Here is a 25,795-nt window from a genome sequence, read left to right as displayed (position 1 = left end):
TTACTTTGGCTCTCAATCTCAGGAATATAAACCAATTTGGGATAAGGTTATCCAATATATTGCTACTTGCTATGTGTGATCAGACAGTTACAGATGTCCATCTGTTTCTTTCTGACGTCATACAAGGAAACACTGAGAAGGACTAGTGCAATCAAAGAAATAACTTTGATAATATCACATAATGTCACAACCCATTTGTTGATATCATTACCTCCTGGTTTAGGATAATCAGAAAGTCACACTTCCATGGCACTCCACCCACACACCCCACATGACATTGGATCCAACTGTCATCTCTAATAGACACAGCACTGGGTTCAAAGCTGTGGCAGTTGTTGTTTTTTGTTTTTTTTTTTAAGTGACTCAATACCCAGAAGGCCACCAAGCTTCAGAATCCCGTAAACACCATCACTGTTCGGGTTGGCCACACTCTATGTAAGTTTAGAAAAATTATTCATAACTGACTTTTTGATTCTTGTTTTGCCAAAAATCTAGAATTTTAAATAGATACAACTTTAAAAATTGCAATAAGAACTATCAAGATTATAGTTCTCATATTTAGAAGGCAAAGAAAACAGACTGCCTTTGGAGAGGGATAAAACAGTTTCTTGACCCCTTACATGCTGCCTACTACACATCAGTGGGTAGGGGCTTTTGGTAAAAACCCACATGTGTGCTCATCCCAAGGTCAGCTGGCTCACTGCTTTGTCACCTTGAGCAAGTCATCTATATAATGCAGACAACAATAGTATTCACCTCAGAGGGTTGATAAGAAAAGCAAATGAGCTCAGAAATACAATGGAGTTAGTGCTTGGTGCACAGGATACACAACTATGATGATTATTTCTACTATTATATCTATTGCATTGTTACCATGGAGGGGCTTTCCATAAGCAATCAAATTACCTGAAAATGTCCAAAAGGAGAAAGAATTCCCATCAGTAATTCATAGTCAGTTTGCTTTTTTCTCCAGAAGCATTGGTCTAAATCTGATGAAAAGCTCATTAAAAACTCTTGCAACTTTCCTGGTAAATGCAAGACTTTCTGATAAATGTTTGCTTTCTTTCATTCATTCATTCAACAAAAACATGCTGTATTCCTACATATTGTAGAGCATGAAAAAATCAATACTTATACCTAAAGGGTGTACAGTGTAGTAAAGGAGATAATATACTTGCATAAATAACTATATTAAGGAGGAAGTAGAAGGCATAGGAGGGATAAGAAAAATTAAGACAGAAAGAGGGAAGATTATTCTGAGGTTCAAGGAATAACCACAAAGAAGGTATTATCTGAAATAGACCTTGAAGGAGAGTTGTGGTTCAGAAAAGCAGGGCCAGCAGAATGGGGGAGGGTGTTACAGATTCAAGGAATAGCCTCTAAAGGGCAAGTACACAGGAAATAAGGGTCAAGCCTGACAGGTACAGGTGGTGTTGAAGACTGGACAGGATGGAAGATGGGCAACAGACGGTGAAGCCCTTGAATATCTGACTCTGTGACCAGAGGCAAAAATGAATTGTGCTTTATTCTCTATTTTTACCTGGAGGTCAGCCCTTAATTTCAATTAAGTCTTATTTAAGGCGAAACGTGTGTTGTTGTTTTTTTTAAAGTATCTCATACTGTTCTTTGTGTGCTACTCTTATTATAATTAGGAGAAAGCAACAGGATCTGAAGTCTTCTTCATGGCATGTTTGTGGGTCCTTTAATTCTCAGGGCTCATCTGGTGTGACATTGGAAGAAACTGTTTTTATATTCCACTGGCCGATCTTTGGTGGCATATCTATCTGAAGTTTGCAGTCTCAGGCCTGAAACACCTCCTACGTAAATACTAAAGATTGCTGAGAGAGAAGCCAAGTTGGGAAGCCTCTGACGGTGAAAGGCGGGTGACATGTGTAAACACATTTTGTTCAGGAATGAGAGCTGAATGGTTGGGCGCGTCTGTTTGTTGGAGTTAACAGCCTCTCCCTAACTCTTTTATTAAACACTCAACTAACCTTCAATTGCCCTTTTAGAACTTAATCTCAGTGCAGCTTCCAGCATTTCAAAATCATCAAAATAAAGAAGTACTACCCTGAAAGGGGTGGGGTCTGTGTTTAATGTTAAGTGACTAATTACAACTAGTAAACTCGGCAAATGCCCCAGAATGGGAGGTGGGCTAGATTTACAAATCAGTATCTCTATTAGTTTGTGTAAATAATACATTTATAACAAACTGGCACACAGTTTAGAAAAAAGTGTTCTTCTAAAACTGCTACAAATTTAAAATGCCAAAGTATCAGCAGAATGTTTCTTATGAAGTAAGCCTTCATCTTCTAGGAAAGAGTAATCATGATTAATGATTAATCATTATTTTAGGGTCTCTAAAGCTAGTTCATACATAAAATCCATTCAGCAAGAGTTTAGGTTCCTGTTTTCTCTGATTCCCCCTGCTGAAAATTTCTTTATTGTAGAAACCCTTTCAGCCAGTCCCTGTGCTGCAGCATTTCTCAGTGTTTTCCTCAGGCTACCTGATCACCTGGAGATCCTGGGCCTCACCCCAGGCTAATCAAAGAGGCTTAATAGGGGCAGGGTCCTGAGATTTGTATTAGAAAGAAGAAAACTTTATTTCTATGATTACTGAAGTCACTTATACCTAGATTCTTAACGATATTCTTCCCAGACAACTGAACCATTCAAAGACCGGATTGATACTGGGTACAGATATTTTTCTCAGCAGCCATGTGACTTTAGAATGATGTCATCTAAAGTCAAAAACTTAATCTAATATCTTCACCAACAAGTTACAGACAGCCAAGGGAACAATTGTGGGTGGAATTTCAGAGGATAATTACAAACCAAACTTCTATAAATACTCAACTGTTATTTACTTTTCTTCCCTTTAATATTTGGCACTTTTCTTCCTGTTGGGTTGGCCTGGGTTTTTTTGTTTTGTTTTGTTTTGGGGTTTTTTTGCCATTTCTTTCCTTTTGGATTTCCCCCAGATACTGAGTAGTAAGACTAGCTGTGTGTAACAAAAGAGAAGCCATTACAACGTCACTCCTGCAAAAACACCCCTTCCAAAACAGTTCCATTTCTAGCTTATAAACTCCACACCTCCTCAGCCCATTTAACCTCTTATGTAAATACAAATAAGTGTGTATATTTTGGATACTAGCAATTTTTCTACTTTCTAAATACTGCCTTTGATCTTCAGGTTTACAAGTATATGACCAATTATATCTTGGCTAGTTCTATACTTTAAGTCAACCAACTGTTTATTTTATAACTTATTGTTTCGTGTTCTGTGAAAGAACTTGAAGTAAAACGTACATCACATTTAACAAGGAGGCTGTGTGGTTAATGAGAAGAGATGGCCCTGCAAACAGAAGAACTAAATTTAAGTCCCAGTTTATGATCCACATGATGGCAGGGAAATTTACCTACTGCCTCCAAGTGTCAGTTTCCTCTTCAAATAAAATACAAATCAAGATAATTTTTATTCCATACCAGTTATTGTAAGGGTTAAACGAGATCAAGAATATTTTGTGTCCCAATTAAGCACTTGTGAATGCCTGGTAGTGCTAAGGAAGCCATGACTTGTTCCTTGATCTCTAATATAGCCTTTCATTTATTTTTATGTTTTTGCATTTTTCAAAATGAGTTGGTTTTCTTGCCCCTTCCTTAAGGATTTAGGACATGGTTTTTGCACATTTGGTTCATCTACGATCAAATGTGAAATGCAATGCTCAACGTTTAGTTTAGATGACACTGTTGCCACCAAGTGGTCACTAAGAGATACTGCAAGCCAAAATCCAGGTGTGATAAGCCACAGCCACATGATAATGGATCAGGCAATTAAAATTCTGTGCAAAAGAACCCAAAGTAGTAGCTTATCTTCTCCTTCCTTGGTGATATAAACTGAGTAATACAACTTTGATCTAAATCTGCAACGCCATCTTACTCTTTCTTCCTCTCTGATTTACCCTAGGGCCCACAATCAACAATTTAAATAATCATTGGCTCTCTCCCAAATCCCCAACGCTGGTTCTCTGTACTAACAGCCAAAGACCTGCAGAGAAATCTGAGACCTGAAATGCCGGGATGGGGGGTACAGTTCACTACCAAAATATACCCAACATCTTATGTGTGTTTAATCTTTATACCCTCTGAGTAGCATATCAATATCTTTTTTTTTATAGGCTGGGAAACTGAGGCTCAGATTGGTTCAGGAACTTCCAACATTGCCCAGTTTATGAGCAGCAGGATAGGCTTCAAACCCAGTACTCAACCAAGGTTTTGCTCACCATCTCTCAAAACCTCTCTCTGTGTCACATCTTGGCTCTGTGTCTTTTGGCTTCACCTTCTATATAATTTTAGGAAGATACTTCAAATTACCTATGTCTGCACATTAGAATCACCTGGGGAGGTTTTTAAAAATATGAACGCCTAGGTTCCTGGTTCCCTCCTAATCAATTATAACCAAAACTCTGAGGGGCTCCAGTATCTATAATTAAAAAAAAAAAATTGCCAGTGATTGTTTCACTGTGAGAGCTGAGAACCATTGGTTTAAATAATATTATTCATTTTAAAACTCCTTTCTATTGCTTTAGCATTTAATCAGAAGGATATTCTTATTATAAAATATCTTATTAACACAGAATTTTTCTCTTGTTTTAATAACAGGTGGATGAGATATTTATAGATTCAGCCTTGAACAAGCATTATATCAAGAACCAAGTAGTCAGACTGACGAATGTATGTTTGGGCAAAGGTGGACTCCCAGCCTGGAGGGACATAGAGCAAAGGAGATGGGAACTCATATGTTGTTGCCTCTATGAGTTTGGCTCTTGCCTAAGTTTTCTCATGAAGAGTATCTCTACAGCAATCTGGAGATACAGGGTTGACCACCATTTTCTAAATGCAAAAACTAAGACACAGGGAAGTTAAGTGAAGAACAAGGATTCAAACCCCATCAACTGGGGTGCCTGGGTGGCTCAGTTGGTTAGGCGACTGCCTTCGGCTTGGGTCACAGTTCCAGGGTCCTGGGATAGAGCCCCGCGTGGGGCTCCCTGCTTGGTGGAGAGCCTGCTTTTCCCTCTCCCTCTGCCTGCCGCTCTGCCTACTTGTGCTCTTTCTCTATCTTTCTGTCAAATAAATAAAAACCTTTAAAATGGTAACATTTTAAAAAAACCTTTAAAATGGTAACTCTTTAAAAAAAAAGGTTAAAAAAAAAAACATCAATTGATTGTAAGGCCCAGGACTACCAGAACCCGTGGCCTTGGGAAAACCCACCAAGTAGTCTTGACAGACGTATCAGTTCAAAAATAAGAAGGCAAAGCTGACTACAGAATGGGATCATAAGTTTTACCTGTAATGAAGTCCCAGGAGGCATGCCCAAAAAAAAGATGTTCCTGTTTTAACGAATTTTCTGCTTGTTATGGTAGAGGCGGAAGGCTCATATCAATTGCAGAAATTTCTCAGAGGTTTCAACTATGTTATTTGGAAAGCACGTAGCAAAACATAAATACATAATAGGTGCAAACCTATGGGCCCATAGGACTCATCCTCTTAAAAAATGAGTATGTTCAGACAGATTTATATAAAGGAAATAATAATAACTTTTCTCATCAACAGACTAATGCCTTATTGGAAGACTTACTCCAAGTTCCTTATACTTTACTAAATAGCTAGGGACCTCCAGAAAGATTTTATAATATAAATTGGATAAATTCTACAATGTTTAGGAGATAAAAAGCACATATTTGCTGAAATTCTCTGGACTTCATATCCTTTCTTTTCAAATTCTGATTTGCCATAACATTCTAGAAATATTATCATAGTCTTGTGAACTCCTTTGAATTTATAGTCATTATAACAATGTAAGCTTTTGTGTGGATCCAGAGAAATTCCACCTCATAAACAATGTTTTCCTTCTGTTTCAAGAGGGAAAATTACTTGGTCATACATTTGCCAATTTGACATAAAATTCTGATTATTCGTATCTTCACATTCTAGAGCCTAAATGGACCACGATATATAAAATGCTTCAGAATCAATATTTCCTGTTTTTAGTCAAAGGATTCAGGAGAATTCCTGTAGTGTTTTTCAGAGCTTGGGTCTTTTGAAGTGTAAAAATAAGAGACATGGCAGATCAATACATAGAGTTCAATTTTTTTTTAAAGGCCTTTAATTGTTTGGTTTTCCTAATTTAAAAGGAAAAACTGAATACTACAGGTAGAGGGTCTTGAACTTGCTTATATGAAAAAAAATTCAAGGAACTGGACATGTTTAATGTGGAGAAGACTCAGGAACCAAGATGTCACTGTCTTCAAATATTTTATGTGGGAGAGGAACCTGATGTTTTATATATATGTCCCAACTGGTAGACCTAAGCCTAACATAATGGGAGATATAAAGTGACATATTTCAACTCAAAATGAAGAATTATCTTAAAATTAGAGCTGACCAAAGAGAAACAGCCTCTGGAGGGAAGTAAATGTCCCACCATTTTAATTCCTGCACGGGGCTAGAGGGCCATGGATGCCTAGAGGTGATGGAGGTGTCAGATACATGAGAGATTGGCCAAAGACACCACGAAGGTTTCTTCTGATCATCAGACTTTACAATTTGGATGAAATTTTTTTGATATCTGAGTCTTACCCAACTGCTATAATAAGCCTTCAAATTAATGGGGAAAATTTACTCAAAACATGATGGAAACTTGAAGAGGGAACATACGAAATGATATTGGGTCAGCAGTGACATACAGATGAATGTCAACGTAAGAAGATTAGTCCTCAGCACTTTTAGCAATTAAGGCAAGATTCAGGGGCATTAAATCCAGGAAAGAGTATAAGACCCGATGTATTCTTTGAATAAACACCTTTCTCTTGTATGTTGTAGTCCAGAGGAAGATGGTGTGAAGGCAGACATCATTATGGTGTTCCAGTTCCCCTCTACTGAGCAAAGGGCCTTAATAAAGGAGAAAATCCTTAGCATCTTAAATCAGAAGATAAGGAACACAAGAGCCTTACCCATAAATGCCTCTTCAGTTCAAGTTAATGGTAAGTCAGTACATCTTTCTATCAGATGTGAAGTTTTCTATTAGGTCCATTTTATGTCTAATCTTAAACTTAACTTGCCATTACTTCCATTCCAAATAACAGCTAGAATTTAGATGGGAAAAGTTTTTCTAGTTAAAAAAGTGACATTTCAAGGTTTTATGTTTCTCTGATGAAAGCATGTCTGAAGTTAGTTGTCAAGTGGTTTTTCCTGTAGGTACTGACTGACACTCATCCTTAAATAAAGGCCAACCTTACCACTAACGAGAATTAATCTGACCCAGCCACTGCCTCCATGACTAAGCTAGTGCAAATACCAAGCATTTAGCAACAACTATTTTTTGGGGTGGGACCTTCCTAAAACATAAACTCATTTGTTGCCTTTAAAAAATATGTGTGGTGTCTGTATATAGTGAAGTTTCTCTCCACTTTTTCTCCTGTGGGCATTTGGGAAGATAGTAAATCAACTTTGGAGCCACTAAAGCCACCTTATAAGTGATGTTTTAAAAATCACTGAGCTAGAAAAAAATCTCTGGAACCATTATACCATTATCATTGCTCTAAAAAGGCAAGTCAATCTTTATCAAGGCCCTTTTCTATGCCCTTCACATGCAGCATCTAATTTCTATATTCTTAGGAAGTAGGCAAATTCACCTTTATAAATATAAAAGACAAAAAGTTAAGGATGCTAATAAATAAAAGGATGTAAGATTCAAATCTAGATCTCTAATTTCTTGAGAGGCTCTATATGAAAAAGTGTTCTGTGGTCAAACACATCTTAGAAATTCTGTCTATGATATTCATTTCTTATATTAGCATATTAAAGGCTCTGCGGAGTCCAGCTAGACAGAAACCTGTTTACCCTTGTGCATTAAGCTGCTTCCGCAGCACCTACTTCTGGCACCTAAGTGCAGATTTCTCCTACAAATTCCAATGGACACCAGACTTAAAAGAGTCTCAGAGTAAGTGATTAATATCAGAGGTGAAACAGGATGCCCTACCCTTGTAAGGGTCTGGCTGATTCTTCAAGAGGAAACCTGACCAGGAAGTGAAAATCTGAGAGAATGGGATGGGCAAGAGTTTGCTGGTGAAGAGTCAGCTACTCCCGGAATGAAGCTGGGGACGTCTCCCAACCCAGGAGGGAAAACCTGTCAAGGGCTTAATCCACCTTGTTAGGTGAGGAAACAAATGAATCGAGGTTGTGAAATAGTGGCAATTCTGATAAATTATATGATGTGTTGTGTGTGATTTCCAATAACCAGTTAATTTGCCAGGAATTTTAAAGCCTGAGCTATTTGAAACCAGCAATGAAGCATGAAATGGTTATCAGTTGCCTGGACTTTTTGTTTTTTACAGGATCAGCTTGTGTGCTATAGCATATTTTAATGACTAGTAGCTTAAAAGGCAGGGTGCTGATGGAGAACCTGGTTTGAAAGTTACCTAATTCTGGGCGCCTGGGTGGCTCAGTCATTAAGCGTCTGCCTTCGGCTCAGGTCATGGTCCCAGGGTCCTGGGATCGAGTCCCACATCGGGCTCCCTGCTCCGCGGGAAGCCTGCTTCTCCCTCTCCCACTCCCCCTGCTTGTGTTCCTGCTCTCACTGTCTCTCTCTCTTTCAAATAAATAAAACTTTAAAAAAAAAAAAAAAGAAAGTTACCTAATTCTAACCCCACAGAGTCACTTCAAGACCACCCAAGTAATTGGCCCATGACTTTACCTCCATTCTCTCATCCATAAAACTGCAATGATTCTTCCTGTAATCATAGAAATAACATGAGGATATACAAGAAAATAGAAACGGTGAAACATACATAGGCCATTACCATTTAGAAAGCCGTAAGTTCTACACGTGCTTTGGAAACCTGAAAGCATAATGCGAGTGATTGGTAGTAGAAAAAGCTGGATAAAAGGGTTTCCCTGAAATGAGAAGGGACAGGTCGGGCCAGCGGAGGGAAGCGTCTGGCTCTGTAGGAGCCTCGCCAAGAGGTGCGCTGGACAGATCCTCGGGCTGGACCTCACAGATTCCGAGGCCGCTAGCGAACCTTGAAATTTCCAAATGTAAAAAGAGCAGTGTTTACTAACACTTAGGAAAACCCATTTAGTGAAAAGCTCAGCAGAATCCTCAAGACAATTCTTTTTAATTATTATTATGTTATGTTAATCACCATACATTACATCATTAGTTTTTGATGTAGTGTTCCATGATTCATTGTTTGTGCATAACACCCAGTGCTCCATGCAGAACGTGCCCTCTTTAATACCCATCACCAGGCTAACCCATCCCCCCACCCCCCTCCCCTCTAGAACCCTCCGTTTGTTTCTCAGAGTCCATAGTCTCTATGGTCCATCTCCCCCTCCGATTTCCGCCCCCTTCATTCTTCCCCTCCTGCTATCTTCTTCCTTTTTTTTTTTTTAAACATATAATGTATTATTTGTTTCAGAGGTACAGGTCTGTGATTCAACAGTGTTGCACAATTCACAGCCCTCACCATACCGCATACCCTCCCCAATGTCTATCACCCAGCCACCCCATCCCTCCCACCCCCCACCACTCCAGCAACCCTCAGTTTGTTTCCTGAGATTAAGAATTCCTCATATCAGTGAGGTCATTCTTAACAGGCAAAATCACAGCTCTCCAGGAACACTCAATCTGGGCCGCTCCCAATGACTAGAAAACTATCAAAATTCTAGACCAAGTCTAGAAATAACCCTGCAGCCCAAGATTATCTGTTATTTGTCAAGAATCTGTGGGTTGGTTTTGTTTTTTTGTTTGTTTTCTGGGGTTTCTTTTGAAAAACAAAAACTGTGTGGCATGGATCCTTCATGGGAGGCAACGTGTCAAAGCAAAGCTAAAATCAGCTTCTTTGCATTACAAACACCATGGTTGTGAAAGATCAGCTCACTGCCTACATTTGGTTCATGTGTGCTCCCGTTCCCCTTATGCTACTTGTAGCATGTCGTATTCCCCTGAATACTACCAACTCGATTACTTTCAACTCAGAAGTATATTGGAGGGTCATTTTCATGACTAAAGTGTTAATGTTTATTTCACTCATACACATGAAAAATAAAATTATTTGGTAAAAATCAGATATCAACAGCTAGTTACTTGCGTGGGGGTATTTTAACTCTACGTGTAATCATTCTCCCTAAAAATTCAATCCTCAAAAATCCAATTACACTCACAACCATTTCAAGCAACCTGGTATCCTTCCTGGAAAGGGGCAATTTGCATCTTGCTCAAACTAAGATGAAGTTTTAAGGAAGAATTCTAACATTATACTGTTTTCCATTTTAATTCATTACTATTATGGGGCATATTAAATTAGTTTTTTAAAAAAATGAAACAAGAAATTTACCTACTTTAAAACTACATTTGACAGAAAATTGAGTTCTTCCATAGAGTAAATACTGAGAATCTGTCCTGAGCAATTGATTCTTCAGCATATAATGACTTGGGCATGCATGTAAGGGTATTCTTGATTCGGATATTTTCAAATTTCCCACTTCACAGAATTCGTCATTACTAGTTTGCCGAGTGGGATCTATAGAAGGTGAGTAGAAAGAAACCTTCTTATTTTGCACAATGTAAAATTAAAGACAGAGTATGATTCTGAGAACCATGGCACTGGTTGAAATAAGTAAAACAGTTTATCCTCATACTGCTCAGTAAACCTTTTTATCTTGAAAATCATCAGTTTTCAAATAGCTTTCCACAAATTTGAGTTGAAATGCTCATGTGTCCTTTGTCAGATTCCTAACTTTGTTGGAAATTGAGGGAATTTAATTTTAGATTCTGTCCAATAATTGGTCTTTACCAATATTCAGCAGATGTTGGATAAGAATACACAATAGTTTATTCTTCAGAAAAAATAATTTTGATAATCTAGTAACTGTTTTAGAAATATTTTAAATATAGTTTATGTGGGTGGTTTCAAAGATTTTTTTCATTCCCAAACCCTTTGACTAAAGAAAGGCTTATGTGAATTCTTAAATAGAAGAGATAAAAGCAGAGCTGCTCTGACTGAGGCTGGGTTTGAGCCTGGAGACCCCATCTAGTGGCTTCCTCTTTCCCCATTTTCTCTATCTCCTGAAGTGAAATCCAAAGAGGCTATATCCTGCACCATTAGGAAACCACTGTTCTGTTTTAATACAAACTATTTGTGGGTTTTAATCATCTACTATTTGTGCCTTAATCACCTACTGCTTGAGCATTTATCCACCTAATTAGAGGTTGCTTATGAATCTCTATAAAAATTATATACATATCTTGTTTATTGGGTTGCCGTTCTCCTGATTATATGCTCAACTGTCTAGAGTCCATATATAGTCAATATACTCTGAAAGACCAATTAAGAGAATATCACTTATCCTTCTATATTCTATTTTGTTTTTCAGCAATGAGCTCATCAACAGGGAAGCTAACTGTCCAAGCATGTAAGTCTAGTTAGCTCATAAAAACAAGTTCAATTTCCACATGAGAAAGGACACTATCTTCAAGTTAGCTCATAATTTCCCATCCATGTCACACATTTTCTTTGGAAGAGAGTAACAATTGGACAACAGATGGACATACATTTTTCTAACTCTGAGACTGATCTTTTTCATCTTGTTCAAGAAAAACATTTTACATGGTGGGAATTTGGGGGCAATTTGAAGAAATTATGTATTTCTGTTTTGGAATAAATGGGCTTGCTTTTCTAATTTTTTAAAAAATGCTATGAAATGTTCTTTCTGCTGAGAAATAAAATCACAAGAAAGCGATAAATGGGAAGGAAACAGACCCTATTGTCTGTGACTGAGCTATAAAATTTGCTTAATACATTCATTTTCATGGTTGACAGCAGCTCCGCCCACTCACTTCATATCACTGTGGCCTAAATTTTGAAAGATTTTATCAAAGTGGTGATGAATTTGAGCAAAGGTATTCATGCATTTGCCTCTCTGTCTTGCAAACACACTATATATTTCTATTCATTTATTCATTCATTCAGTGAGTATCTTTTTCACATCTACCAAGTGCCAGAAAGTGAATAACACTATGAATAAGACACGATCCCTCCTCTAAAATGAAGAGCTTGAAGGTAGGGGAAGACATAAATAAATCAAGAAATGTTAAAATGGTGTGATAAATGTTACAACATAGAAAGTGCAGTCAATCACAGAGTCAGCTTAACCTCGTCTTGTAGGGTCAGAAAGTGATCCCTGAGACAGGAGAGAGAGAAGTCAAGTGACAAGTGGAATGAGTGCCCTGAGCAGGGGCAGTAGTATGTAAAAATGTCTTCAGAAAAGCAAGAACATGGTCATTTCTTGTAACTGAAAAATGTCAGTGTAACAGGAACATTGAATGGGGGTTGGTGAACATGGGAAATGGGTATGATTAATAGTGATCAAGGACCAGAACCATGCTGAAACATTCTGACTTTATTTGGAGGACAATGGGAAGTCCCTAAAGGGTTTACACATACAAGAAAGATCAGTCAGTTTTCAGTATGGAGAATAGATTAGGAGAGCAGGACCAGAAGCAGGGCGATGAACTAAAGCTGTTGCGGTCCTCCAGATGAGAAAAATGGTAGTCTAGACTAGAGTAATGGCAGAGTGAGGGAGATTTCTAAAATGACTGGCCACAATGCAGTGTAGTCAATATCAGTAAAATGAGTTTTCTTTGTTGATACCCAATTAGTTGGAACAAGAATTGAATCTACCATATTTTCTTTATTAGCACCATGTTTGGTATATCTGCTGCCGAAGCGAGTACTTTAGCACCATGTTTGGAACAGGCTTAATTCTTAGGAACCCTAAGCAGCAAAGTAATCTCTAATCTGATGCACATAATACAGTACATATTTATTCCCACCAATAGTGAATGGGATGTTTATGTGGAAACATGGAACTCTCCATCCTGCAGTGTGAGAAACTGGCCATTATACATTAACCCATGCACACCTTAGGAACTAGTCATGCAGGAAAATATATGGGAGAAGGAGTTCCAACAAATGGACAGTTACTTGTCTGGGGAGTTCTTCTGGTGAAGACTTCATGTCAAAGTAACACACTGGATCATCTGAAACTGGGAAGCAATAGTCTTAGTAGGAGCTCCCAGGACATCTAGACAATGGATACCATAAATCCTCAGGACACATACTTTGTGATATGTCAACCCTTTGTAGTTTAACATAGCTTTAGTAGACAATATATATCCACATCTATCAATACAGGGATGAGCAAAACATCAACATATCAGGAAACACAGAGGATAGATATTAATATTGTACATGTTTGTATAATGATAAATGTCAGTACTACATTACAGTTCTCTATTAGGTACTCTGAATCAAAGACTATAGAGACATTTCTTATAACTTAATGATCTTTTCTCTTCAGGTTGTGGTAAACGAGTTGTTCCATTAATAGTCAACAGAATAATGTCCAGAGACATTGCGGCCAAGGCTGCCTGGCCTTGGAAGCTTCCCTTCAGCGTAATAACATACATCAGTGTGGGGCCACCTTGGTCAGTAATACGTCGCTCATCACTGCAGCACACTGCTTTACGAAGTAAGTTACTGACTGTAAGTTGGCCTCCACTATTGTTAAAAAACTAAGTTTTATTATGTTCTGAGTAATAACCAATGCCCCCAAATATTACTGAGGTAAATGAGAAACTTTTCTTTCTGGTTCTTTTCTAATATAATGTTATAGCTGTATACTTCTTTGCAAAATTAGTGGGGGTAGTAGTCATTATCCAGCACTCATTGGTCATGGCCTCACAGGTTTTGGGGAGGGGTGTTGGAGTATAGTTGACACAAATGTTACATTAGTTTCAGGTGTATAACATGTTGATTCAGCTTATCTATATGTTCTGCGGTGCTCACCACAAGTGTAGCTGCCATCTACCACCACACAACACTATTATAGCATCATTGACTATTATTTCCCATGCTGGGCCTTTTATTCCTGTGAGTTATTCATTCCATATTTTTCTCATCCCTCAATCCCCTTCTCCTCTGGCAACTACCAGTATGTTCTCTGTATTTATAGATCTGATTCTACTTGTTTATTCCTTTTTTTTTGGATTCCACATATGAGTGAAATAATATGGTATCTGTCTTCCTCAGTCTGAATTATTTATTATTAGCATAATACCTTCTAGGTTCATCCATGCTGTTACAAATAGCAGGATCTCATCCTTTTTTATGGCTGTGTAATATTCCTGTGTGTGTGTGTGTGTGTGTGTGTGTGTGTGTGTGTGTGTACGCATGTGTATGTATACACCTCACATCTTCTTTATCTACTCATTTATCAGTGGATACTTAAGTTGCATCCATATGTGGGCTATTGTAAATAATGATGCAATAAAACATAGGGGTGCACATAACCTTTTAGTTTTAGTTTCTTTTTTTAAGTTTTTATTTAAATTCCACTTAGTTAACGTACAGTGTAATATTGGTTTCAACTGTACAATTTAGTGCTTCAACACTTACATACAACACCCAGTGCTCATCATAACAACTGCACTCCTTAATCCCCACCACCTATTTAACCCATCCCTCCATCCACTTCCCCTCTGGTAACCATCAGTTTATTCTCTATAGTTAAGAGTCTGTTTATTGGTTTGCCTCTCTCTCTTTGTTCCCCTATGCTCATTTGTTTTGTTTCTTAAATTCCACATATGAGTGAAATCATATGGTATTTGTCTTTCTCTGATTTACTTCATTTAGCGTAATACTCTAACTCAACGTCAATGCAAATGGTTAAGACTTCATTCTTTTTTTATGGCTGAGTAATAACCCATTGTATATATATACCATAACTTCTTTATCCATTCATCAGTTGGATATTTGGGCTGTTTTCATAATTTGGCTACTGTAGATAATACTGCTATAAACATTGGGGTGCATGTATCCATTTGAATTAGTATTTTTGTGTTCTTTGGGTAAATACCTAGTAGTGTGGTTGCTAGGTCATAGTTCTATTTTCAACTTTTTGAGGAACCTCCATACTGTTTTCCAGAGTGGCTGTACCAGTTTGCTATTCCCACCAACAGTGTAAGGGGGGATTCCCCTTTCTCCACATCCTGGCCAACACCTGTTTCTTATCTTTTTAATTTTAGCCATTCTGATAGGTTTAAGGTGATGTCTCATTTGGCTTTGATTTGCATTTCTCTGATGACCAGTGATGTTGAGCATCTTTTCATGTGTCTGTTGGCCATCTGTATGTCTTCTTTGGAAAAATGTCTATTTGGGCCCTCTGCTCATTTTTCAAGTGGAGCACTTGGGGGGGTTTTTTGGTGTTGAGTTGTATAAGTTCTTTTTATATTTTGAATATTAACCCCTTATCAGATATATCATTTGCAAATACATTCTCCCACTCAGTAGGTGTCCTTTTTGTTTCGTTGATGATTTCCTTCACTGTGCAAAAGACCCCATATAGCCAAAGCAATCTTGAGAAAGAATAGGGCTGGAGGAATCACAATCCCAGATTTCAAGATATACTACAAAGTTGTAATCAAGACAATATGATATTGGCACAAAAAATAGACACATAGATCAATAGAGCAGAATAAAGTTCCCAGAAATAAACCCACCATTATATGGTCAATTAATCTACAACAAAGGAGGCAAGAATATACAATGGGAAAACACAGTCTCTTCAACAAACGGTGTTGGGAAAACCCGACAGCTACATGCAAAAGAATGAAACTGGACCACCATCTTACACCATACACAAAAATAAACTCAAAGTGGGTTAAAGATCTAAATGTGAGACCTGAAACTATAAAATTCCTAGAAGAAAATATAGGCAACAATCTCTTTGACATTAGCTGTAGAAACATTTTCTAGACATATCTCCTTGGGTAAGGGAAACAAAAGCAAAATTAAACTACACCAAAACTACACTACTATTTTGGGACTACACCAAAATAAAAAGCTTTTGCATGGTGAAAGAAACCATTAACAAAATAAAACAAAAGACAGCCCACCAAATGGGAGAAGATATTTGCAAATAAAATTCTGACTTATGATACCATAGTAAATTCTGCCTCCCTGAGTCTAAATCTGTATAGAGACAGATTCTTAAAGTTTGAAAGACATCAGAGCTCAATAAGTCAGTATGTTAGAACCCACAGAAATCCCTTATGCAGGTGCCTAGTTTGGCATGAGTAATGGAGAGCTTACTATCTCCAAAGTTTGCCAATTTTGTGGTAGATGGTTTTACTTTTGCAAATATCTTTATAACACTGAACACCAAATCTGCAACCTAATAACTTCCACCCACTGAAATTTGTTCTTTCATCTGGAGCAGCGAAGATCAAATTTATTTTTTTCCCCATAGAACCATGGAGAGAACTAGTCCCCTATTTTCTCTTTTTCAGGCCAAACAATACAACATGGGTGAGAATCTCCAAACCACATGTGAAAATAAATATCACTACTTTATTTCACAGCATCAACTTCAGATGTCCTACAACCTTGGTTCTTCTCCTCTGCATGTTCTTGATTTTGTCAGTGACTCCCTTGAAATATTCTTCCAAGAACTGAATACACTTTTCAAAATAGATAATATGACCAATGTCATAATGACAAAGTAAAATGGGAGGGCTTCTGAAAACATAAAACAATATAAATTGAATGTGACAATAATAGGTAGCTTGGTAACTAAACAATTCTATCTAAAGGATCATGATTAAGAATTGCTATTAAAACGCTGAGGATGTTTTTTATGGCCCACCAAAGACCTTAATCCTGCACCCTGTCCTAGACAGTGTATTTTCTAGGCTTGGCAGATGATGTGGAAGTTATAATCAACAAAGTAGCTGATGACAGATGCTGGAAAGGATAACCAATGTTTGGGTAAGAAAAACAGAAATTTCAAAAGGACTTTAATTATGTTAGAGTAATAAGCAAGAACTAAATGATTAATTTTAGTAGGTATAAACGTAAAGCTCTAAATGTGTCCAAAAAAATTGAAGTATATCAGTACCGAAAGCATATTTGTGCTTTAACCTGTGAAAATTGCTTAGAAATTCTTGTCAGAAAATAACCCACTATGAAGTCAGTTGTTCACAAAACTACTCTGTGATTTAAAGTGAATTAAAATAAATGCAGATTTCAAATAAAGGAGATATTAGACTCTTCATTGGTCAAATTCTGACTGGGATAGTGAATTCTGTCCTGGACAACACACTTAAAAGAAAACTTGACAAAATGAAATACTCTTAGAGTACAGAGTGTTGGGTGACTAAAAAAAGTGATAGTATAACCATACAGCCTTGCCTTTCAAAACCTATGTCTGAGATGCTTTCCTGGGGAAGAGAATTAGGGAATCAAGGAAGAACTTGTCAACACTTAGAGCTGTTCAAACATGCAAGGGATTCCAAGGTGAAGAAAGAGACTAAGGGAAGGAGAGGTCCCCACCTGCAGAAGGGTTCAAGTGAAGACAATTGCTACTTGAGAGTGTGTTCTTGCAACAGCAACTATTACCATTTATTAAGCTCTGGTGTGCTACAAATTTTTGGTTAGATGCTTAAGATTTGTTTTATATAATTCTTACACTCACTTCATTAAGTAAATGCCTGCTTGATAAGCCCTTTTATGCTGAGGGAAATAAGAAAAGTTAAGTTGGGATGCCTGGGTGGCTTAGTCAGTCAAGCATCTGACTCTTGATTTGGGCTCAGGTCATGATCTCAGGGTTGTGAGATCGAGCCCTGGCATCAGGCTCCCTGCCCAGCACTTAAGCTTCTCTCTCTCCCTCTCTCCCTGCTCATGTACATTTTCTCTCTCTCTCTAAAATAAATAAATTAAAAAAAAAAAAAAGAAAGTTAAGTACCTTGCCCCAGGTCACAATGTTAGGGGATGGTGGAACTGAACATAAGCATATATGTCTGCCTCATGCAAAGTCCTATCTTTCAAGCACTGGATCAGTGAGAGGACCAAATAACTTTTTATGGCCTTCCCTACTCTGGGATTATTTGATATCATTGCAGTCTTATACAAAATTAACACTTTAAGAACTCTTTTCATGTGATTGATTTTCAGGCTAATAATCAACAAAATTCCCAGATCCTTTACAGGGATGGTTTCCAGACCAGGAGTCACACTTTGATTTTTTACATTTTAGTTGAGGATCTAAATTACTGTTTTATACTTATCACCACTAAATTGCACCTTTTTTAAATTTAGGCCTAGATTAAAAATTTAGAAAGTTTATCTGTAATCTTCACTTAGTATCTCTCATATCAGGTGTTTTTTTGGGGGTTGTTATCTACAAATATAGCAAGTACAAGCTGTATTAAATAGTATGAGGGTGTTCTGTGAAAGCTCTAGAATGTTACTTTCAGTTGAATAAATACAATTCAAGGTCTGTCCTTTGCATTCCCAAGTTCAAAATACTTGATTTATGTTAAGTTTATCTAGGCATGATTAAGTTGAAGGAGCAAATTTACATCAATAAAACTCAAAAAAGACTGATTTATAAACAAAAATGTCAATATATGTATACTATATGAACACTTATGTTCACAAACCAATTTTTTTTTTTTTTAAGAGAGAAAGGGAGCATGAGCAGGGAGGGGCAGAGGAAGAAGGAGAGAGAGAATCTTAAGCAGGCTCCATGCTTAGCACAGAGCCCAACATGGGGCTCAATCTCACAACTCTGAGATCATGACCTGAGCCCAAATCAAGAGCCAGACACAACTGACTGAGCCACCCAAGTGCCCCCACAAACCAGTTTTTATTTAGTTTTTCTCATTTGAGTATTTTTGCACATCAAAATTGTGTATAAAAACACAATTTCAATTTTAAATTTTAAGTTGCCTTAGAGAAAAAAATAATAATCCTAACACAATTACAGCTGTCAAACTGGACGTAAACCCCGTTATATGTTTATATGCTTCTTTCTCTGACTAAAGCTACCTATTAAGAAATAATTAGGTTGAGAAACAAGTACCTATGTAAGCAATATCTGTCTCTGCTTATCCCTCATGGATGATGTTAGTTCAATTACTTAGTTAAGAACACTAATCTTGCTACTAACAAATAGATTTTGATGGGAAACCATGTCCAATAAAGAGAAGAGCAAAGACAGGCAAGCAGACATGATACTAGGCAAATAGTTTAACCCATCTAGACTTTATTTTCCTTAAGTATAAAACAAAGGCTTTACCAGAGGATCTTTCATTACTAGATGACCTTTCCAATCTCTATACGTACCATGATCCACCAGTTGCTCAAGTCCACAAACTAGAAGTCACCCACAAGCTGGAAGTCACCCACAGTTGGTCATCTTTCACAAGACGTCTGACAACTTTTACCTTGTTAATTCTTGCCCTCCAGGAATCTATTCTCCGGAAAGAACCTATGTGATTTTTTTAAATGTACGTGAGACTACATTACTCATGGCTTAAAATTATCCAAGGAATTCCCATATCACTTGAACAAAATCTAAACACTTTATTCATGACCTATAAGACACTCTAAAATCTGGTTCCTGCCTACCTCGTCAGCTTCATGCCCCACCGCTCTTCCCTTGTGTCTCGAACTGTAGTAAGACCTTGGGAAGTTGGTCTGGAAACTTGTCTACCTGTCTTCTCACAGCTGGCTCCTCATCAATCATGTCTCAGTCTAAACACCATATTCTCAAAAGAGAATTATCTACCTACCCACCCACCCCATACTCTATTCAATTGCTCTATTTTATTTTATTCATAACCATTATTACTGCTTGGATTTATTTATCTGTTAATTTGTTTTGCTCTTTTTCCTTCACTGGAATTGAATACAGCCAGCAGCAGGCACTTTTTCTGTCTGGTTCATAACTTTAACCCCAACACTTCAAATAAGACTCACCATATATAATTTCAATAAATATTTGTTGGAGAGATAAATGAATGATAGTTTATATGCTTTACAGTTCTAGAATTCAATAATTCTTTTTTGGATTTCAGCTCTAAGATACTGTTTGTACACAGTTTATCTTTCAAAATAGCAATAGACTATATTTAAAGGTCAAAGGAAACTATCATTACAGCCAAATATTTTTAAGATGGAGTTTTTTATTAGCCTTTATGCAATTATTATAGTGCAGTTTATATATTCTGTTCATTTCTAACCTTTTCCAGTAATGCAAATCCACGTCAATGGACTGTTAGCTTTGGGACAACAATCAACCCTCCACTAATGAAAAGAAATGTCAGAAGAATTATTGTCCATGAAAGATAGCACTCCCCAGCAAGAGAAAACGACATTGCTGTCGTGCAGTTCTCTCCCAGGGTCACCTTTACTGATGACATCCGCCGGGTGTGTCTGCCAGAAGCCTCTGCATCCTTCCAACCAAATTCCACTGTCTATATCACAGGATTTGGAGCACTCTTCCATGGTGGTAGGTATTTCAAAAAGGACCACAGAGCACTATGTCCAATTTAGGACAGTGTGATTTAATCTCCATCAATATTATCCTGCCAGCCATTTCCACACAGCTTGGTTGGATTAGTTAGAGCTCTTATTTTGTAAGTGACAGAAACTCAACTCTTACTGAAGCAAAAATAATAATAAAATGGCAAATTTGGCCCTTGTAATTTAGAAGTCAAGAAAGATGAGAAGAGTCTGGTTTCAGACATAGCTGGATTCAGGAGTATGGAGTATGATGTCATTTGATTCTGAATCTCTGAATCTTCCCATTTCTGGTTCTGTTTTCCCTGAGGTTGCCTTCATATGGAGGGATTCTATCTCCACATAGTGTCAAAGGTGACCAACAACATCAGGGTTTACATCATCTTCCCCTAGTAGCTGCAGAGGGAAGAACCTGTCCTCTTTGCCAGAATCTACGTTAATCCCTGAAAAGGTCTCTTTTGGTCCTGTTTGTGTCCTTGGATTGACTGGCGAACTCAAACCCTCATTCCTGTGTCTATACCGAGAAAGGCAGGTGTGTGATAGACAGGCTGGTCAGAATCACATGGAATAAGGGAGAGGCAGTTCTAAAAGGTTGGGCTTCAAGGAAGACATGAGAGAAGCAATGTTCCCTCAGCAACACTAGAGTCTTATGTGCTCTTCTCTATGCAATGCCAGGTGTTCATCAGGTGTGCTGTCATCCTCATGCCCACCTTCACTCCGAGACTCCCTCCCTCTATGCCCCATCTTTGTGAGCCTCCCTTGACTCTTTTCATCTCCTCCTCCCCTTGGTTTGCTCCACTACTCATTTTCACCTTCCTCGTCACCTTACAAGTTTTCCCATTGCTCCGCTACAATGTCCAGTTGCAGCAAAATCTGCTTCAGAACTACAGAGGTTAACTTAAAAGGGATCAAGAATAAGAATAGTGTGTAGAGATAGTCTCTGATAACAAAGCTTCCATGGCCCTCTCTAAAATGATTTAACTTGACATATTAACTTAAACTTCTAATAAATAAAAATGATTTTGTTTTTGAATATTTTGGGGCATACTTAGATACACTCTGGATCATAAAATCTGGTGTAGGTACATACATATAACAACAGCAAGAGAGTTTACTTAACTCTGGGAAATGTTTTTCTTCCTAGTATAGGTATTTATAAAATGTGATAAGGATAATAATTATCATTTAAATGTGCCAGATTTTAAAGGGGAATTTATTCTCTAGAAACTGCTTACATTAACCTCATTCTGTATTGACAATTTTAGTATGAAATAGATTAGATCGGGAAAAAAAATTCCACTCACTTCATTCTAGCTAAGGATGTTGATTGTAAACACTAAAATGACTTTGTTTTCCCTGAAGGGGAATCCCAAAATAATCTTCAAGAAGCCAAACTGAAAATCATAAGTGATGATGTGTGCAAGCAACCACATGTATATGGCCATGACATAAAATCTGGAATGTTTTGTGCTGGATATCTGGAAGGAATATATGATGCCTGCAGGGTAGGTGGAGAGGGATTATTTTAATATCATTAACCCAAAACATTTTTATCTCTTTTAAGAAATATTCTATGTTCTTTATGTTAGTACCAATACAGATATCTTGTCAGTTCAATAATTTCTAAATGCAGATTTCACAACACAAACATTTTTAGGTGTTTCATTAAGCAAAATGTTATAAACAGAGTTTCTTTGATGCTATCAAACAAACCAACAAATTAAATTTTCTTAATACCAGAAGTCCAAAGTTTCATAAAGCAGAGTCCCTTTTCTTAAAGTGCTCTCATCTAGAAAGTAAATAATCATGAGCAATGAACTATGATGAGATTTTTAAATGATATAAGGGATAACAAATATCTTTAGCATGAAGGGAACATTTTTGCAGCAAGTATCAGAGAGATCATACTGAAGGATATGAGACCTGAGGATAAATGGCTCTTACCCAGTTATAGAATAAGAGAACAGTATTATTTTTCTATATATAGAAAGAGCATAGCAAAAATTATGAAGGTGTGAAATTATAATTCATATTTGAGGGAATCCCAAGTAATCTGTTGGGTCTCAGCCTAAGGAGGAGGAGAGGCCGTTACACTAGGTGAGAAGGTGGATCAGACCATGTTGGGACTACCTGGTGCCCTCTCCAGTGCCTTCCTCTGCTGTCCAATAGCTATCCTGCAGGTATGTTTTCTGATGAAGGTAGAAAGTGTATTTCTTCCTGGACGTACTTGCTTTATAACATGAGATTCTTGAAAACCCCAAGAAGGTGACTACATGGTGAAATATCAAAATTGTTTTGATATTGGGTGACAGAAAACTCTGCCCAGAGTCTCACAAATTACACACGTAAACTTCTGTCAGGAAAGAGCAGGGAGTTTTGTAGCCTATAGGCTGGGCAAGAGCGGAATCTGGTACATATCCAGCGTCAGTTGCTGAGAATGTGGAGGGAGGCAGCTAGAATTCAGAGAATGCACAGAGAGGTCCAAGCCATGATGGACAAGGGGAAAGTAGTGACAGGAGTCCATTTGCAGACAGCACATGGGAATCTAGGCAAATGGTGAGATTAGTGATATGCCTCAGGAAGGAGGTGGTCATAAAGAGATTTCACTGAATTGGGGAACAGAGGTAAGATTCCTGCTCCATGACTGTGCAAGTGAGTGGTAAGACAAAGCTCTAGCCATAGAAAAATTGGGGAGAATATTGAGAAAGTGACTCAGGGACAGGGTCCAAGACAGGAATACAGTGATTATAACTGAGGCTCATGGTGAGGGGTTTAGTCTGTCCAATAAAACCGAGGTCCAAGCACCCTGCTTGGAGTCAGAAAAAAATTAACACCAGCTAGACTTTCTGTTTGTGTACTTGAAATTTGCCAGTAGACCTTAGTCATTCTTAACACACACACACACACACACACACACACACACAGAGTAACTGCGGTGATAGATGTGTTAATTAACTGATTGTTGTAATCATTTCACGAAGTATATGTATGTTAAATATCATGTTTGTACACTTTAATATACACAGTTTTATTTGTCAATTATATGTCTATAAAGCTGAAAAACTTAAAATGTGGAAATTGAAATTTAAAGCTCTTATAACTTTTGAAATCTATGTTTCAATTAATTATTCTATAATTGGTAATCAATACATATGCTATAGAATAAAATATGTGGTTCATCAGAATATTTTAAGTAATAAGCTTTATATTTAGCTAATTTTCTTTCTTTTATTTTCAGGGTGATTCTGGGGGACCTTTAGTTGTAAAGGATCTTAAAGACACCTGGTATCTCATTGGAATTGTGAGCTGGAGAGATAACTGTGGTCAAAAGAACAAACCTGGAGTCTACACAAATGTGGTTTATTACCAAAACTGGATCACTTCAAAAACAGGCCTCTAATTCACTGTAAAAGTTAAATATTGATATCAGTAAGGAGGCAATACATGTATGAGAATTTAAATATTCAGTAAATGTAGTACAATAAAGTGAGATTAAATGACATTACTTATTTTAGAATCACTTCTATCAAGCAATAACCCATAGCCAATTTAAAAGGAATTTAAATCCTTATAAATTTGTAAAGTAGTGGGTCAATTTAACCTGGCAGGAAGAATACAGCCAAGACACTCAGTTCTTTACATCATGCAAGTTGGAGTATAAAAGAGGTGTAATGCAAATTTTGAAAATAATCCATGATTTTTAGAATGTCTTTGTTTTTTGTTTGTTTTTTTTTTTTAATTTTTTTTTTTTTTTTAAGATTTTATTTATTTGTGAGAGAGACAATGAGAGACAGAGAGCATGAGAGGGAGGAGGGTCAGAGGGAGAAGCAGACTCCGGGCTGAGCAGGGAGCCTGATGTGGGACTCGATCCCGGGACTCCAGGATCATGACCTGAGCCGAAGGCAGTCGCTTAACCAACTGAGCCACCCAGGCGCCCTAGAATGTCTTTGTCAAGAAGATCCCCTTAAGTGAGAAAGTTTTTAATCTCTTAAAGAGTTCAGGAAAACCTTATAGAATTCCTTATCGTTTCTCCTGAGCTCACCAATACTTTTTTTTTTTTTTAAAGATTTATTTATTTGACACAGAGAGAGAGACAGCTAGAGAGGGAACACAAGCAGGGGGAGTGGAAGAGGGAGAAGCAGGCTCCTGGCTGAGCAGGGAGCCCGATGCGGGGCTCGATCCCAGGACCCTGGGATCATGACCTGAGCCGAAGGCAGACACTTAACGACTGAGCCACCCAGGCGCCCCCACCAATACTTTTTTTTTTAATTTTTCCTTATTATTCCAAGTTTTCCAAAGAGATTTTTCACCATAATACATTTTCTACTTATAAACCCTTTGGAAGGATCCTTGAAAAAAAAGTTATATCTAGGAAACAAACTATGGTGATAAATCAAGCCAGAGATCTTCTAACCTTTCTCTGTTGTGAAATCTCCCTAATTTTTTGGTGATTTTTTTAAACACAGACACATAGAGAAAGAGAAATACTGATTTATATATCCAGAGAAATCCTGATTAATAAATGAATATACATAATAATTAGCTAATCAAAAATGTATCCTTGTTTACAAAAACTGGGGGAAGGTGATGGTAACTTCATGAGTCATTACAAAACAATGGCACAAAAATTTGACATTTCATAGATGCATTTACATGTTTGAACCACCAGGAGGTGGCTCTGTACCTTTCTATAAGGTTAAATGCCTTGAAAAAAATTGAGAATTTGCTAATATGTTGAATAATCAATGAGCTTTGTCTTTCTACATAGAAAGAAACATTCATACCTTTGAATTGCTGCAGCTAATTATCTCTTAAGGCTTGTGGCAGTAGCCTAACTATTGCAACCATGAAACACTAGTTTAAAAAAATTTTAATAAATACAAATTTTAAGGACCTACCACACAGAACACATGAACAAAGTGATCTGAAAAACCAAATGTACCCCCAAAGTAAAGTGTCTCCTGAAGATATTAGGAGAGTCAGGCTTGTGTATTCCATGATACAATTAAAGGAAGGCTTTGTAGAAACAGTTACTCCGTGACAATGTCAGCTAAACATCAGGCTTATGGGCAGGTCCAAGTATAAGCCAAACCGTTGAAAAAATTGAGTTACTTTATAACAATGTCTCCCTATGGGCTATTGATAAGCCATGAAAATAATCCTACAATAATCTAAAAGACACTAACAATTTATTTACACTCACAAAAAAATATCCATAACCTGGACCCACAGAATTTTAAAGCTTAGGAAAGACTGCAAGTCATGCAGGCCAACACACCTATGGTTCAGCTAGCTGAAGCCAGGAAATGTAAATGACTTGGTGAACCTATAGGTAGTTTGTATCCCCAGTGGGCCTAGAACCCAGGTAC

General features: G+C 37.4%; 1 protein-coding gene across 1 annotated transcript in view; it reads left to right on the top strand.

Moving 5' to 3' along the window:
* The window catches only part of LOC118538763 (transmembrane protease serine 11A), a 33,954-nt gene extending 10,128 nt beyond the window's left edge, over positions 1 to 23,826 (top strand). The window contains 8 exon segments of the mRNA XM_036096930.1: positions 4,663 to 4,730; positions 6,883 to 7,043; positions 11,437 to 11,475; positions 13,423 to 13,500; positions 13,503 to 13,593; positions 20,156 to 20,415; positions 21,789 to 21,931; positions 23,665 to 23,826. Coding sequence (XP_035952823.1) covers positions 4,663 to 4,730; positions 6,883 to 7,043; positions 11,437 to 11,475; positions 13,423 to 13,500; positions 13,503 to 13,593; positions 20,156 to 20,415; positions 21,789 to 21,931; positions 23,665 to 23,826 — 1,002 coding nt within the window.
* The last annotated feature ends 1,969 nt before the right edge of the window (positions 23,827 to 25,795 follow it).

This window comes from Halichoerus grypus, chromosome 3, assembly GCF_964656455.1.
Source record: "Halichoerus grypus chromosome 3, mHalGry1.hap1.1, whole genome shotgun sequence".
NCBI classification, from domain to species: Eukaryota; Metazoa; Chordata; class Mammalia; order Carnivora; family Phocidae; genus Halichoerus; species Halichoerus grypus.
Note: the sequence above shows the minus strand (reverse complement) of the source record. Positions and strands in the feature narration are given on the sequence as shown.